This window comes from Bufo gargarizans, chromosome 2 (genome assembly GCF_014858855.1).
Source record: "Bufo gargarizans isolate SCDJY-AF-19 chromosome 2, ASM1485885v1, whole genome shotgun sequence".
Lineage (NCBI taxonomy): Eukaryota > Metazoa > Chordata > Amphibia > Anura > Bufonidae > Bufo > Bufo gargarizans.
The window spans coordinates 150,779,895-150,794,799 of NC_058081.1; the positions used below are offsets into that span (position 1 = coordinate 150,779,895).

The 14,905-nt window shown below is 44.1% G+C and overlaps 1 protein-coding gene across 1 annotated transcript in view; it reads left to right on the forward strand.

Moving 5' to 3' along the window:
* Nucleotides 1–14,905, forward strand: part of FSD2 (fibronectin type III and SPRY domain containing 2) — a 77,796-nt gene that overhangs the window by 49,484 nt on the left and 13,407 nt on the right. Inside the window, exons 11-12 of the mRNA XM_044283261.1 lie at nt 3,950–4,079; nt 7,950–8,126. Of these exons, the coding sequence (XP_044139196.1) occupies nt 3,950–4,079; nt 7,950–8,126 (307 nt within the window). The remainder of the gene's footprint in view (nt 1–3,949; nt 4,080–7,949; nt 8,127–14,905) is intronic.

Here is a 14,905-nt window from a genome sequence, read left to right on the forward strand (position 1 = left end):
TGAACCCTTTAGAATGATATGGATTTCTGCACAAATTGGTCATAAAATGTGTTCTGATCTTCACCTAAGTCACAACAATAGACAATCACAGTCAGCTTAAACTAATGACACACAAAGAATTACATGTTACCATGTTTTTATTGAACACTCCATGTAAACATTCACAGTGCAGGTGGAAAAAGTATGTGAACCCTTGGATTTAATAACTGGTTGAACCTCCTTTGGCAGCAATAACTTCAACCAAATGTTTCCTGTAGTTGCAGATCAGACGTGCACAACGGTCAGGAGTAATTCTTGACCATTCCTCTTTACAGAACTGTTTCAGTTCAGCAATATTCTTGAGATGTCTGGTGTGAATCGCTTTCTTGAGGTCATGCCACAGCATCTCAATCGGGTTGAAGTCAGGACTCTGACTGGACCACTCAAGAAGGCGTATTTTCTTCTGTTTAAGCCATTCTGCTGTTGATTTACTTCTATGCTTTGGGTCGTTGTCTTGTTGCAAAACCCATCTGCTGTTGAGCTTTAGCTGGTGGACAGATGGGTTCTCCTGCAAAATGTCTTGATAAACTTGGGAATTCATTTTTCCTTCGATGATAGCAATGCGTCCAGGCCCTGATGCAGCAAAGCAGCCCCAAACCATGATGCCCCCACCACCATACTTCACAGTTGGGATGAGGTTTGGATGTTGGTGTGCTGTGCCTCTTATTCTCCAACATAGTGTTGTGTGTTTCTTCCAACAACACTACAACTCAACTTTGGTTTCATCTGTCCATAGAATATTTTGCCAGTACTGCTGTGGAACATCCAGGTGCTCTTGTGCAAACTGTAAATGTGCAGCAATGTTTTTTTTGGACAGCAGTGGCTTTCTCTGTGGTATCCTCCCATGAAATCCATTCTTGTTTAGTGTTTTACATATCGTAGATTCGCTAACAGGGATGTTAGCATATGCCATGGACTTTTGTAAGTCTTTAGCTGACACTCTAGGATTCTTCTTCACCTCATTGAGCAGTCTGCGCTGTGCTCTTGCAGTCATCTTTACAGGATGGCCACTCCTAGGGAGAGTAGCAGCAGTGCTGAACTTTCTCCATTTATACACAATTTGTCTTACCGTGGACTGATGAACAGCAAGGCTTTTGGAGATACTTTTATAACCCTTTCCAGCTTTATGCAAGTCAACAATTCTTAATCGTAGGTCTTCTGAGAGCTCTTTTGTGCGAGGCATCATTCGCATCAGGCAATGCTTCTTTTGAAAAGCAAACCCAGAACTGGTGTGTGTTTTTTATAGGGCAGGGCAGCTGTAACCAACACATCCAATCTCATCTCATTGATTGGATTCTATTTGGCTGAGACCTCACTCCAATTAGCTCTTGGAGATGTCATTAGTCTAGGGGTTCACATACTTTTTCCACCTGCACTGTGAATGTTTACATGGTGTGTTCAATAAAAACATGGTAACATTTAATTCTTTGTGTGTTATTAGTTTAAGCAGACTGTGATTGTCTATTGTTGTGACTTAGATGAAGATCAGATCACATTTTATGACCAATTTGTACAGAAATCCATATAATTCCGAAGGGTTCACATACTTTTTCTTGCAACTGTATAATTCCCCTTATGCTACTTTTTGGCATAGAAAGTCGCAATCTGCCTTTTACACTGCCCTTGTCGAGTCTACAAAAAGGGGGCGGAGTGAGGAGATTGCAAGGGTGGAGCCATCAGTCCCAAAAGATTCGCCAGAAACTGGTTGAATAATGACTGAAATCTTCCGCAGCTCCAAGCTGCCATACATTAAATTCTAGCACATGGAGAGCCAGAGGAGGCAGGTCATTTATGACAACGCCTGTGCCTCCTTCAGCAGCACAAGCCGGCCTTGTTAAACCAGGGCCTATCTCTTTTTTACAAAAACACAGTGACCAGATGTTACATGCTGACTAACAAGAAATTATGAAACAACCTACAAACTCTGGCAGATATTTATCAAAACTGGTGTAAAGTAGAACTGGCTTAGTTGCCCATAGCAACCAATCAGATTCCGCCTTTCATTTTACAAAACTCTTTTAGAAAATGAAAGGTGGGATCTCGTAAGCCAGATTTCCTTAAGGCCTCAGGCACACGACCGTTGTTTTGGTCTGCATCCGAGCCGCAGTTTTTGCAGCTTGAATGCGAACCCATTCACTTCAATGGGGCCGCAAAAGATGTCCGTGGCTCCGTTCCGTGATCCTCCCCAAAAAATAACCTGTCCTATTCTTGTCCGTTTTGCGGACGAGACTAGGCAGTTATATCAATGGCTGTCCGTGCCGTTCCGCAAATTGCGGAAGGCACACAGACGCCATCTGTGTTTTGCAGATCTGCAATTTGCGGACTGCAAAACACACAACGGTCGTGTGCATGAGGCCTTGCACCAGTTTAGCTAAATCTCCCCCACTGGTTGTTGTTTTTTTTGTAGTGGAGTTTTAAGACAGTTACCTAGTGTTTTTTGGCAGTATTTTATAAATGATAGCACGCTCTGGGTGTGCTGTGACTTCTTTCTAGGAAAAAAAAAAAGGTCTGCCAAAAATATGTGAAAAACTCCACCCAAAAACACGCTTGAATAAATCAAAAACTTTTTTAAAGTCAGTTTTGCTTGAGTCTACATTGCTGTAATTTGCACCAAATGTATGAACTGTCATTTGTTTGGTAAATTTACTGAATAGTTAAGCATAACGCTTTTGTACAGAAATGTACAGAAATGTTTTTTCACCACCCTTGTACTGAAGTAAGATTGTGACTTTTTTTTTTGCAACAGCGTACACCTCATGACTACCCATTCTGTCTTTCCAACCAACCTTTTCAAAAGTCGTGAAAGTGGCATAAATTCACCAAAAGTTATATATTTTTACGAAAACATGACTGCGAGATTTTTTTTTGTGGCACCTTATTTCTGGTGCAGGGGATTGATAAATGTCCCCCATAGTGGTCATATAGAGCTATGCCTTCCATAATGCATGCAATTTGGCAATTTTGGCAGCCAATTAGCCAATAGCAGGCAACTACTTAAATTATGATTGAAAAAATTGGGTAGCACGGTGGCTCAGTGGTTAGAACTAGTTCTAACTGGTGCCTTGCAACGCTGGGGTCCTAGGCTTGAATCCGACCAAGGACAACATCTGCATGGAGTTTGTATGTTCTCCGTGTGTTTGTGTGGGTTTCCTCCCACACTTCAAATACATACTGATAGGTAACTTAGATTGTGAGCTCCATTGAGGACAGCGTGATGCTAATGTCTGTAAAGAACATCAAAGAAAAATTAATTGTTAATAATTGATATACCAAGGGATAATTAGTGAACCACGAAGAAAATGTGTTTAAGTATGTCAGAGTAAGCGTGGTAATTAAAAGCTACCCTACATCAATGTATGATAATAATCAATACGATACATATCAGATGGGGCACAGATGCCAGATGTAGGGTCAAAATAGGGTAAGGATCAGGTTTAGGTACGAGGACAGGGAACATCTACCATAGTTTCCCCTTATCCCACTCTCCTGATTCCTTCCTTCATTTTTATCTTTCTATGTTTGCTTCTTTTTTTGTTTTTGTGGGAGTCTCCCCTGATATTTCTTATCACTGGGGCAATTTTTTCTAATTTACCCGTCTATGATTTATAATAAAGGTAGCTTTTAATTACCACGCTTACTCTGAGATACTTAAACTAATGTCTGTAAAGCGCTGTGGAATATGTTAGCGCTATATAACTGCATAAAATAAATATATAAAAACTTGTGAATAGAACTTTCTCATATCATATCATAACTTGTTTTACCAGTGACAGATTTTTAGTCATGTTCCTTTAACGTCTGTATTTTTGTCTTTCCGGCCTGTATAGAATGGTTCAGAACACATCTATTATCTTTCTAATTACCTGTTTAATATGGAATGCACTGAGCCGCATCTCTGCTATCTGCCTAGGTTCATATTTTTATCTTAATGAAGAAACCGCTCATCCTCTCCTGTCTGTTTCTGATAATGGATTCACCATTTCTTGTAAAGAAGAGGAATGTTTAGAGGATTTACCTTATGACTGCAACAAATTCTCAAGGTGTTGTCTCTTTCTGCCGTATTCTCTTTATTACAACTTATTTTCATTTCTGCTATTCTCCAGGCTACTGTATTTAGCATACATTCTATATAAATGAAAGTAGTCTATTAGTGAGACATTAGGAAAGCCCCATTGCTGTTTAAATTAGAAATAAAAAATACTTCCCAATTGCAGCTTTTCTTAAATCACTAATATAGGTAAATATAAGAAACTTTGTAGTATGTCTCTGTCTCCACTTATCAGCTCCTCCCTTAGCTAACTTTTTTTAAACACAGTTTACACATGCTGTTTTTGGTGGCATTTTTTATTTTAATTTGCAGCATGTTCTTCCTTCATGAGGGCAGTTGGATGAATAACTTGTAAAAAATTAATTCCATATCCAATATTCAAATGTATTTCCAGGAAACCAAATTAATATGCTGTGAATGTGTCTGGGTTGAGGCCCAACAATCCTACCTTTCAGCAGTAAGACCTGCATCCCCTTCAAAGTATATCTAAGTACAGTGGGCAAGTCTGTCAAGTGAACAATGGTCTTATCACTGCACAATGGATGTTGGGTATTTTCACTACTAGTAGAACAGACCTCCATTCCCTTGATTTTGTTGCTCACCTGTCAACCTTCGCCAACATACTTCCTACAACATTGACAATTAGAGGTTGTCAGACCTTCGATGAACATGCATTGATGGCTTATTTGAAGGACATCGATGTGTTTTTCTGAAAAACTCATTTTGTCATACCTCCCAATACCCTTTCTTAAAGGGAATGTGTCATTCGACAATCACCTATTGTTTAAATTCATTTTTAAAGAATGTTTAATGTTATTTCTCAGTTTTCTATGTCAATATCTATATTTAAACAAAAAACTAATTCCTACAGTTTTTGCACTGGCCACTAAGGGCTCTTTCACACTTGCGTATTTCTTTTCCGGCATAGAGTTCCGTCGTCGGGGCTCTATGCCGGAAAAATCCTGATCAGGATTATCCCAATGCATCCTGAATAGAGAGAAATCCGTTCAGGATGCATCAGGATGTCTTCAGTTCAGGACCGGGACTTTTTTGGCCAGAGAAAATACCGCAGCATGCTGCGCTTTTTGCTCCAGCCAAAAATCCTGAACACTTGCCGCAAGGTCGGATCCTGAATTAATGCCCATTGAAAGGCATTAATCTGGATCCGGCGTTTAGCTTTTTCTGAATGGTTACCATGGCTTCCAGGACGCTAAAGTCCTGGCAGCCATGGTAAAGTGTAGTGGGGAGCAGTATACTTACCGTCCGTGCGACTCCCGGGGCGCTTCAGAGTGACGTCAGGGCGCCCCACGCGCATAGATGACATGATCGCATGGCACGTCATCCATGCACATGGGGCGCTCTGATGTCATTGTGGAGTGCCCCGGGAGCCGCACGGGCGGTAAGTATACTGCTCCCCCGCTCCCCACTACTACTATGGCAACCAGGACTTTAATAGCGTCCTGGCTGCCATAGTAACACTGAACGCATTTTGAAGACGGATCAGTCTTCAAATGCTTTCAGTTCACTTGCAAATGGAGTACACGACAAATCCGGACAACGCAAGTGTGAAAGAGCCCTAAGCCTAATAGGCTCTACTTCTTGGTCTGTACAGATCAATTTACTGCAGTTATACATTATTCTATTCCTTCCTGTAATGATAAGGAGATATCACCTCTGTGTATAGATAAGACAGGATCCACCATTCACAATAAGTGATTGTCAAAGCTTATCCATTCCTTCCTTGTACAATGACCTCTGCACAGGTCACAGTGCAACGGGCGCCTCCCCCTAGGGCCCTCTATAATGGGACCCAGGTGTAGGAATGCTGAGTGGTAAAGTGCGGCCTAAAATGTACCTTTATGTGTGACACGGTGCTCCTACCTGGATACAGCTGGACCCCAGGCTTTGGCTCCGAAAAAATAAATAGGGGGAATAATTGAGGGATTTGAAAGAAAGATTGAGTCCAGACCTTGTATGTAGTTGAACAGCAGCTTTACTTAAATAAACGTTAATCAGAAAACAGTCTTCAAGCTTTGTCTTGGTCCCAGCAGACTTTAGCATTAAACTGCCAATCTTCTTCAGTAACTCTGCTTGCTTTCTCTCTCTCTGCTGTACTGACAGGCTTGCTTAATATACTGTTACTTCTGTATGCTGCACTTCTCTCTGTAGTCTGGCTCTGGATTATACCAGGGAACTTTCCTCCTGGCTCCTGAGGCTCTAAGCTTTGGTCTCCATGGCCAACAGAGCTGAGGGTGCTCTGGCTGGCTTGTGCATGTCCAGCAGAGACGTGCCCCCTGCACACCTGTCCCCTAGCAGGGAGTAAGCTAAACTAACTCTCACTTCTTGCAAGAAGTGAGACTAGCCCACTTCTCCACAGAAGGGGGGGGGGGGTTCTTTCTGTTTTTGAGATCCCTGTTTTGAGAGCCCTGTTTTTGAGATCCGTTCAGGGCTCTCACAAGCGGCCCAAAACGGATCAGTTTTGCCCTTAATGCATTCTGAATGAATAAGGATCCGCTCAGAATACATCAGTTTGTCTCCCTTCCATCTCCATTCTGCTTTGGAGGCGGACACCAAAACACTGCTTGCAGCATTTTGGTGTCCGTCTGATGAAACTGAGCCAAACGGATCTGTTCTGACACACAATGTAAGTCAATTGGGATGGATCCGTTCTGACACACAATGTAAGTCAATACGCACATTATGGCACAATAGAAAACAAATCCGTCCCCCATTGACAGTCAATGGTGCTCAAGACAGATCAGTTTTGGCTATGTTAAAGATAATACAAATGGATCCGTTCTGAACGTATGCATGCGGTTGTATTATCTGAACGGATGCGTTTGTGCAGATCCATGACGGATCCGCACCAAACGCGAGTGTGAAAGTAGCCTAAGATAAGAACTGAGCTACAATGAGCTTCCGTCAGCTCTTGGTCTGATGGAAAAGACTGAAAATCCAAAGGGTTTGCATGAAGCTATTAAATAAGTATTTCTAAGTATTTATGACCTTTCAGTAGTTTAGAGATAAGGTTTATTAGGGCACAAAGTGAAAGTACCAGTCACACAGCTAGAAAAACATTTAATCCTTTGTGACAGAACAGCTCAATATTTTTAATAAAGGCCAACTGAAAAAAATATTTTTAACCAAAAAAGAGTAATATGCAATCATTTTAGAAAATTGCCTCCGAAAGTGTTCATAGCCTTTAAGTTCTAAATAGTCTGATTACTTACATGATAGTAAGAAAAATCCCAATGTCACCATTTTACTACAGTAAGGCTATTTTTACACCAGCGTTTTTGCCGGCTTCATCGTGGATCAGCAAAAACACTTCCGTCATAAATAATACAACCGTCTGCATCCGTCATGACAGATCCGTCTCTAAAACCAATATAAGTCTATGGGGGACGAATCCATTTTATTTTGTGTCAGAGATCTGTCTTGCTCCGCTCAGGACGCACTTAAAAACGCTGCTTGCTGCGCTTTTGTGTGCGTCATGGAAACGCAATGAAACGGAACGGAATGCATTCTGGTGCACTCCGTGCCCTTCAGTTCAGTTTTGTCCCCCTTGACAATGAATAGGGACAAAACTGAAGTGTTTTCCTCAGCTATTGAGACCCTATGGCGAATCTCAATAACGGAAAGGGAAAACACTGGTGTGAAAGTAAATCTGTTTTTACTAAATTATTGGCCATTTATGAAGGAGTCGGAGGTGGAGCTATAGTGTGATAAAATGCAGGAGTCGGACTCGGGACATTTGCTTGCTGGTGTTTCGCGTTTTGCTGTTCTTTGTGGTTTGTGAATGTACGTATCACTCTTCTGCATTACTGACTGTTATATAGTATCATTTCTTTCTGTTTCTTAGGTGCATTGCTGTCTTGGCAAATCTCATCCCCTTCAAGGGGAAACACTACTGGGAGGTGGAGGTTGATGAACACACAGAGTACCGGGTTGGAGTAGCCTATGAAGATATAAACAGGAGTGCAGTGTTTGGGGCTAACAATAGCTCTTGGTGCCTCCGACACATCCAGACACCCACAAGGTAAAATGTACTGTATAATGGAGACACAATAACTTCCACATTTCTTCATGCACCCACATCTCTGCCCACACAGCCACTTACAAATACAGTGTTTGGAATGGTAGGATACACTTATTTCTGTCTCTCTGATGCACATAATGTGGAAACATTACTGAAAGATGTTCTAAGGCTGGGTTCACATAATGTTTGTGATGTATGTCTAGCCGGGAAAGCTCTCGAATTACATGCTGTACCATACATGTCCATAGGGTGTCCTACTGTCCTGTTTTTCGGGTATTTGTTAGTATACCACAAAAGTATGGAATAGTGTAATAGACTATGCTATTCCAGCCAACAGTATCTAGTAAAAAAATAAAATAAAATAAAAAACACATAAATTAAATTAAACACCTTCCTATTTTTCATTTTTCCATTTTTTTATTCCCTGCCTTCCCAAAGCTTTTGTATTTGTCCGTTCACATAGGCATATGAGAGCTTATTTTTTGCAAGACAAGTTGTACTTTCTAATGGCACCATTTACTGTTGCATACAATGTAGTGGGAAGCTGAAAAAAAATTCAAATGAGGTGGAATTGGAAAACAAAAACTGAATTTCACCATCGTTTTATGCGTTTTGTTCCCTAGCGAGGTATAGCTGACCTGTTATCATTCTCCAGGTCAGTACCTTTACAGCAATACCACAGACAGGGCTCCATAGGAACATCTCTGTGACAGGCCTTGGATCCTCCAGAGGATGCCACAGAAACCAAACAGTCCCCTGTGATCCCAGTGTTTCACCTCTCAGATGCTGTGATCACTATTGACCAAGGCATCTGATGAGTTGAATATCTGTGTTTAGCGTTATCACTAATCACAGACTTTGTCTCCAGGTGTCTTCTATATAAAACAGCAGAAACCCAGTTATAGTGCCCACTCAGCTCCTGAGCAAGTGCCAAGTTTAAAGTCCTGACTTCCGCCATACATGTAGAGCGGCAGTCATGAAGGGGTTAAATATTTAGATTTTATTGCAGTGGGACCCTATGAGCCCTATTGCAGCCCTAACCCTATGAGTTAACTAAAACACCAGTTTTAGTTCTGTCGGTGTTTTAGTTAACTCTGCCTGTCTGCCTTGCCTGCGTTCCTGCCAAGTATCCAGCATGCCTGCCTGGTCTGTATCTTCACTATCAGCCTGTCTGCCTGTTTGTCCTGTGCCTCCCACCGTCTATGCTTCATTCAAGTCTTAGTGACTGTTTAGACTATTACTGCAGTTTTCCAGTGTTTGGGGTGTATTTTCTGCATCCTAAGCTTCTGGTGCTTGCACCAGAGTTCCTAACCCCTGTGGGTCAGCTGCCAAATACATTGAGCCTATCCCAGGAAGCAGTGGTCTGGTTGCTTCTGTGCAGCGGAAACTAAATCCCCGTATAGGGGTTAAAGAGTGAATATCAGGAGAACACCAGAATAAAGCCAAACCGGTTAGTTGACACAGTGGGTCCACACTCACTGATTTGTGACACTGATCTTAGAGAGAACTGTGCAGCCGTACAGGTATCACCTCCCTTCACTCATCTCCATGATTATTAGTGCAAGGAGGTTACAATAATGGGTCCAGGAGAGGTTGAGTACTTACTGTACCCCAGGTATTGAGCATTAATTCTTCAATTGCCCTCCACCAGGGATATTAACATTAACCCTTTCAAATTCCTAGACCACTAGGTATTCTAACATTAACCACTTCCCTGCTCTAGACCACTAGGGATACTGGAACTAAACTTCTCACTGCCCTAGAACACTCGTTACACTGACAATAACCCCTTCACTGCTCTAAATCACCAGATTCACTGACACTAACCCCTTCCCTTCCTTAAACCACCAGGTATACTGATAATAACTCCTTCACTGCCCGAGATCACCAGGTATACTGACATACACCCTTTCTCTGCTCTAGATCACCAGGCTTCTTGGAATTAGCCCCCACTGTTCTAGACCACCGACATAAAACTCTTTACTGCTCTAGACCACCAGACATGCTGACACTAACACCTTCACTGCTGTAGACCACCAGGCATATAGCCATTAAACCCTTTATGCCCTAGACCTCCAGGAATAGCAACAGTAACCTTCTCTGCTATAGACTTGGATTCTGTGTAATACTCTTTGGCTGGATGCTATGTGACCTCGTATATCTGCCAGCTTTATAGCTAATTATTAGGGCACTGTATGTTATTTATTTGTTGCAGCTCTATATTGTCCATCTTAGAGAAGCAACATACAGGTCCCAAACCGTCCCGGACACAAAGGCTTATTGAGAACACTTGATAGCATTTCCACATGAAAGTTACATGTGAACAGTGGCTGAACACCATCTAGATATGTCAGTTTCTATATAAAGGTGATCGTGCTGCCGAATTTGACAAATGCGTCCGAAGGTGGTCGGACTATACATTTTTGTTTGCCCTCCTGCTCTTCATTATAATAAATGCAATCCATTTTTCTACCACAGAGTACTGTTACCCCAAACTTGACTCCATCAGATGGCCAGCTACACACATTGTATCAAGACTATCAGATCCATCCGCCAGTCTTGATCTTCCTGTGCCGTTGTGAGATGTACCTGATTTGTTAAGAGGCAGAAACCTCTCAAAAAATCAGGCGCATTTCTGCCCTGCCGGGCACCAGAAAGTGAAGTCTATGTCAGCTACAGGCTGCAGTAGACTTCAGCTATAACTTCTGCAACTTTCTGGCGAAAGTTATAGTAAATGCGGCGGAAGCGCACATTATGCCGTGGTGTATAGATCTTGATAAACGTCCCTCAATGACTAGTGGTAGACATCCTCTGATAGCTGTATCAGTGACAGTAGAAAAAACAGATGCCTGGCACAGGATAAAAACAATTCAATCATTCCATCGATGTGAAAGCACTTATCTCATTATGTGGAACACTCGGTGTATGGCTGACGCCTTTCTATCCTCACTGCTCTGTAATATTATCTACGATTAAACACTGATGAGGTAAAAAAAACTATACAAATAGAGATTTGATATTTAAAGAGAAACTGTCACCAAAAAATGCAATGCAATTTGAAAGCACCATGTTATAGAATGTAGTGTCCCACTAGGTAGGGGTGGGCACTACACAAGGGTCAATTGGTGTGCGCGTTACTCCTACTCACAGGGACAGAAATGTTATATTTAATTGTGCATTTAATGTATGTTCTAATGTGTTTTTATATGCAATGTTCCCCTGTATGATGCAATAGCAAGCCTAGTTCGGTGTAGTTAGACATCCAAGACACTAGAGGGAGCTAGGGAGCCCCTAGTATAAATGTCCAGGCCCAGACAGGGAGTGTGTGTGCAGAGTCAGGAGTCTGAGAAGACAGAGGCTAGAAAGCCTGCTCCTGACATGCAGCTTGATAGCCCTGGCTACTAGCTATGACCAGGAGGCTAGTGAGGAGATCCAGCCTGCCTGAAGCCAACAGAGCCTTAGTTAGCTCTGAAGTCACCCCAGTAGCAGGACAGAAACTCCTGGGAGAAACCCACAGTCAATCACCAGCCAAGTAAGGATGTCACAGGGAAAAGATAAGTAACACTGATGGGCAGATGCATTACAAAGTAAAGCAAGGATTTAATTAATACCAGAGGAAGAGATATTTACCAAGGATTTAAGCCACCATTTAGGCATCCGGGCCTTGGGATAGAAAGCCAGAGCAGGAGTTCTAGAAAGAACAGTGTACACTATTTCTGAGGAAAGGTACAACCTGATTCTGAGTGCATTGTGGATTTACCCTCTTAGTATCTTGCATAATCAATACCTGCCATCTTGTGAATAAGCCTGCTTGTAAAGCTGTGATTCTAAGAGACTGTGTTACCATCTGATGTATAAAGTTGGACTGTTAAGTAAAGCAACGTTTGGTTCACTATACCACCTGTGTACCTCACTTATTCCAACTATCAACCGGTGTGCCACCGTCAAAGGCACTGGCGTCACGAACCTTAAAGGGACCTTGCCCCAGGCACTCAAAATACCCGTAACATCCAGGGCACCTCATCCACCATCAGGCCTGGTCCTTACATACAGAGTGTGCCCCAGAGGAACCGTGTCTACCTCTCCTTCACTGCCACATGCCTGCCCAGGGTTCTCCAATACAGTGAGCAACCCTCGATTGCCCATAACCGTGACCTCACTTCGCTATACCCTGCAGGTCTGGCGTGTTGCAAGAACAGGACGAGCTGAGCAGATTGATATATGATATATGGTTGTATGGGAAAAGATTCAGTAAAACTTGTAATTTATACATTTATATCTGCAGCCCTGTGAAGATCTATCGGTACAGGGAGGAGTTATCAGTGACTGACAGCTATCTCTTATGTACACTTATACACTATGCCAGTGGTGGGCAAACTTTTTTGTCAACTGAGCCAAATATCACCAAAACCACGATTGTAATTTCTTTCGAGAGCCACATTTTTAAAACCTAAAATATTGCGTCAACAGTACCAGTGAGGACTATTAGGGCTCATGCACACGACCGTGTGCCCGCCATTGCCATATTGCAGGCTGCATACGGCGGGTCCACAATACACGGGCACTGGCCATGTGCAGCCCGCATCATGGACCCATTCACATGCACTACTTTTTTGCGGTGCGGGCAGTCGGATGCGGATCGCGAACCCCATTCAAGTGAATGGGTCCGCGATCCTCATATAGCTGCCCCATGGTCTGTGTCTGTGCATTGCGGACCGCTATTTGCGGTCCGCAGCACAGGCAAGGCGCCCTTACATTCGTGGGCATGAGCCCAGAGTGTGTTTTTACATACTTTTATTTGTGGTCATGGCTACGGCAGAGAGCCCGTGCCCGAACGTGCCGAACCTGACGGAGGAAAACCACCTTACCTACCTGATATGGCTGGAGAGGTGCCCTTAGCCATGCCGCGGGTATGCCTAAAAGGGGGCAAAAAGACACACAAATAGGGAGAGAGAAACTTTTATTGGCAGCGTACCGAGTTACAAAACCAAACTGTGGAAAGCCTGGGATATCTCGGCCTGGGGATTAGGTATGTAGCGCATGAAGCATGAGGAGCGCCAGCGACCCATTTTTCGGATGATGTGACCGGGGACGTTGTGTTTTGAAGCTGCGGATGCTGCTCCAATGCGGAAAGAGTGCCCTGAGATGGTATTGGGGTCGAAACCCAGGCCTATTGCCAGGGTGCGGATGTGCGAGATGAATTGCGAGGTTGTGAGGGCTGAGGCCTGAAACGGGAGCAATGGTTGATCGAGGGCAGAGTCCCCCAGAGCCGACAGGAGACTCTTGAGTACCTGGACCGGACACCAAGTGTTGTCAGAGGGGAAGAAATTCACCTCCACTGGTGGGCCTACCTGTGAGGTTTTGGAGGTGAAGAGGTGCAGGGAGAAGTGGTCGTGGTGCCAGACTAGCTGACCCCTGGAGGGACCCTTGGACCTGGCTGAAGTGCGGGTGAATTCGCCGGGTCTTAGAAACCCGTAGAAACTAAGGTACATGGCGGCCTTGATGACTGTGCTGTGGAGGAGCCCAAAAGGAAGACCGTCTAGGGAGGCTGATAGTTTCCTAAACAATTCCCCAGACACAGGCCAAATACATTTTTATGGTATTGAAGGATAGTTTGAGATCGATATGACAGAAGGCTATGAAAGCTGTGAGATACGTGGTCTTGTCAGTGTCTTGTCTTGGGTGTAGACCCCTGAACCTGTTGAAAGTGTTCCAGGCGGTCCTGTAATTCCTGGCAGTGTTGTGCGACAAAGACTTCTGCATCAAGGATTTTGCTGAATCAATGAAAAGGTTTAATCCAACACTAGACATTGGTACGTCGGAGGAGGTAGCCCCACACGGTCTGCCTCTGGCATGACCTGAAAGAAAGTTTGGTAATTAAAACGGGACAAGGCGTCTGCGGCCACATTATGCACCCCCTGAATATGCCTGCAAGCCACGTGGAAGTTATACACCAGCGAGAGCCAGACCAGCCTGCGGACGAATGACATTATCTGGGGCGACTGCGACCTGCCCTTGGTGATGATTTCCACCACTGTTTGATTGTCTGTGACGAACGCCACGGAAGAATTGGCCCACTGACTGCCCCACACCTGGGCTGCTGCTACGACTGGGTAGAATTCCAGCAACGGGGATGACTGAAGAGCGCCTCTGGTTGTTGATATCTCGGGTGGCCAAGGACCCGCGAACCATTGGTTCCCACAGATCGCCGCGAACCCCCCGGAGGTGGCGGCGTCCGAGAAAACCAAGGTGGAAGCTGGCCCTAGCTGAGGAACAAACAAAGAGACTCCGTTCCAAGAGGCCAGGAAGTTCTCCCACACGGCCAGGTCGGCCATGGCTTGGGCATCTAGAGTGATGAGGCTGTCTTGCTCTGGGGCTGAGGGGAGTAACTGGAGAAGCCTGGACATGAAGGCCCTGCCCTGGGGCATGACTTTGGTGGCAAAGTTGAGCATGCCTAGGAGGGACTGCAACTCAACCTTGGTGCACGACCTGCTGCCTGCCGCTGTTGAGATGGCCTCCTTGATTTTTGCCAATTTGTTGGCTGGCAGTCTGGCCTCCATCTTCCTCGTGTCAAGAATTATGCCCAGGAAGGTGATAACCGTAGCGGGGCCTTCAGTTTTTGAAGCTGCCACTGGAACATTAAGTCGGCCGAACAGCTGCAGCAGAGCCTGGAGTTTGCAAGGCTGGCGGTCTGGGCTTTTGATGATGAGAAAGTCATCCAAGTAATGGATGATCATAGGGCAGTCGCAGTGGTTGACCAGTATCCAATGCAACGCCTG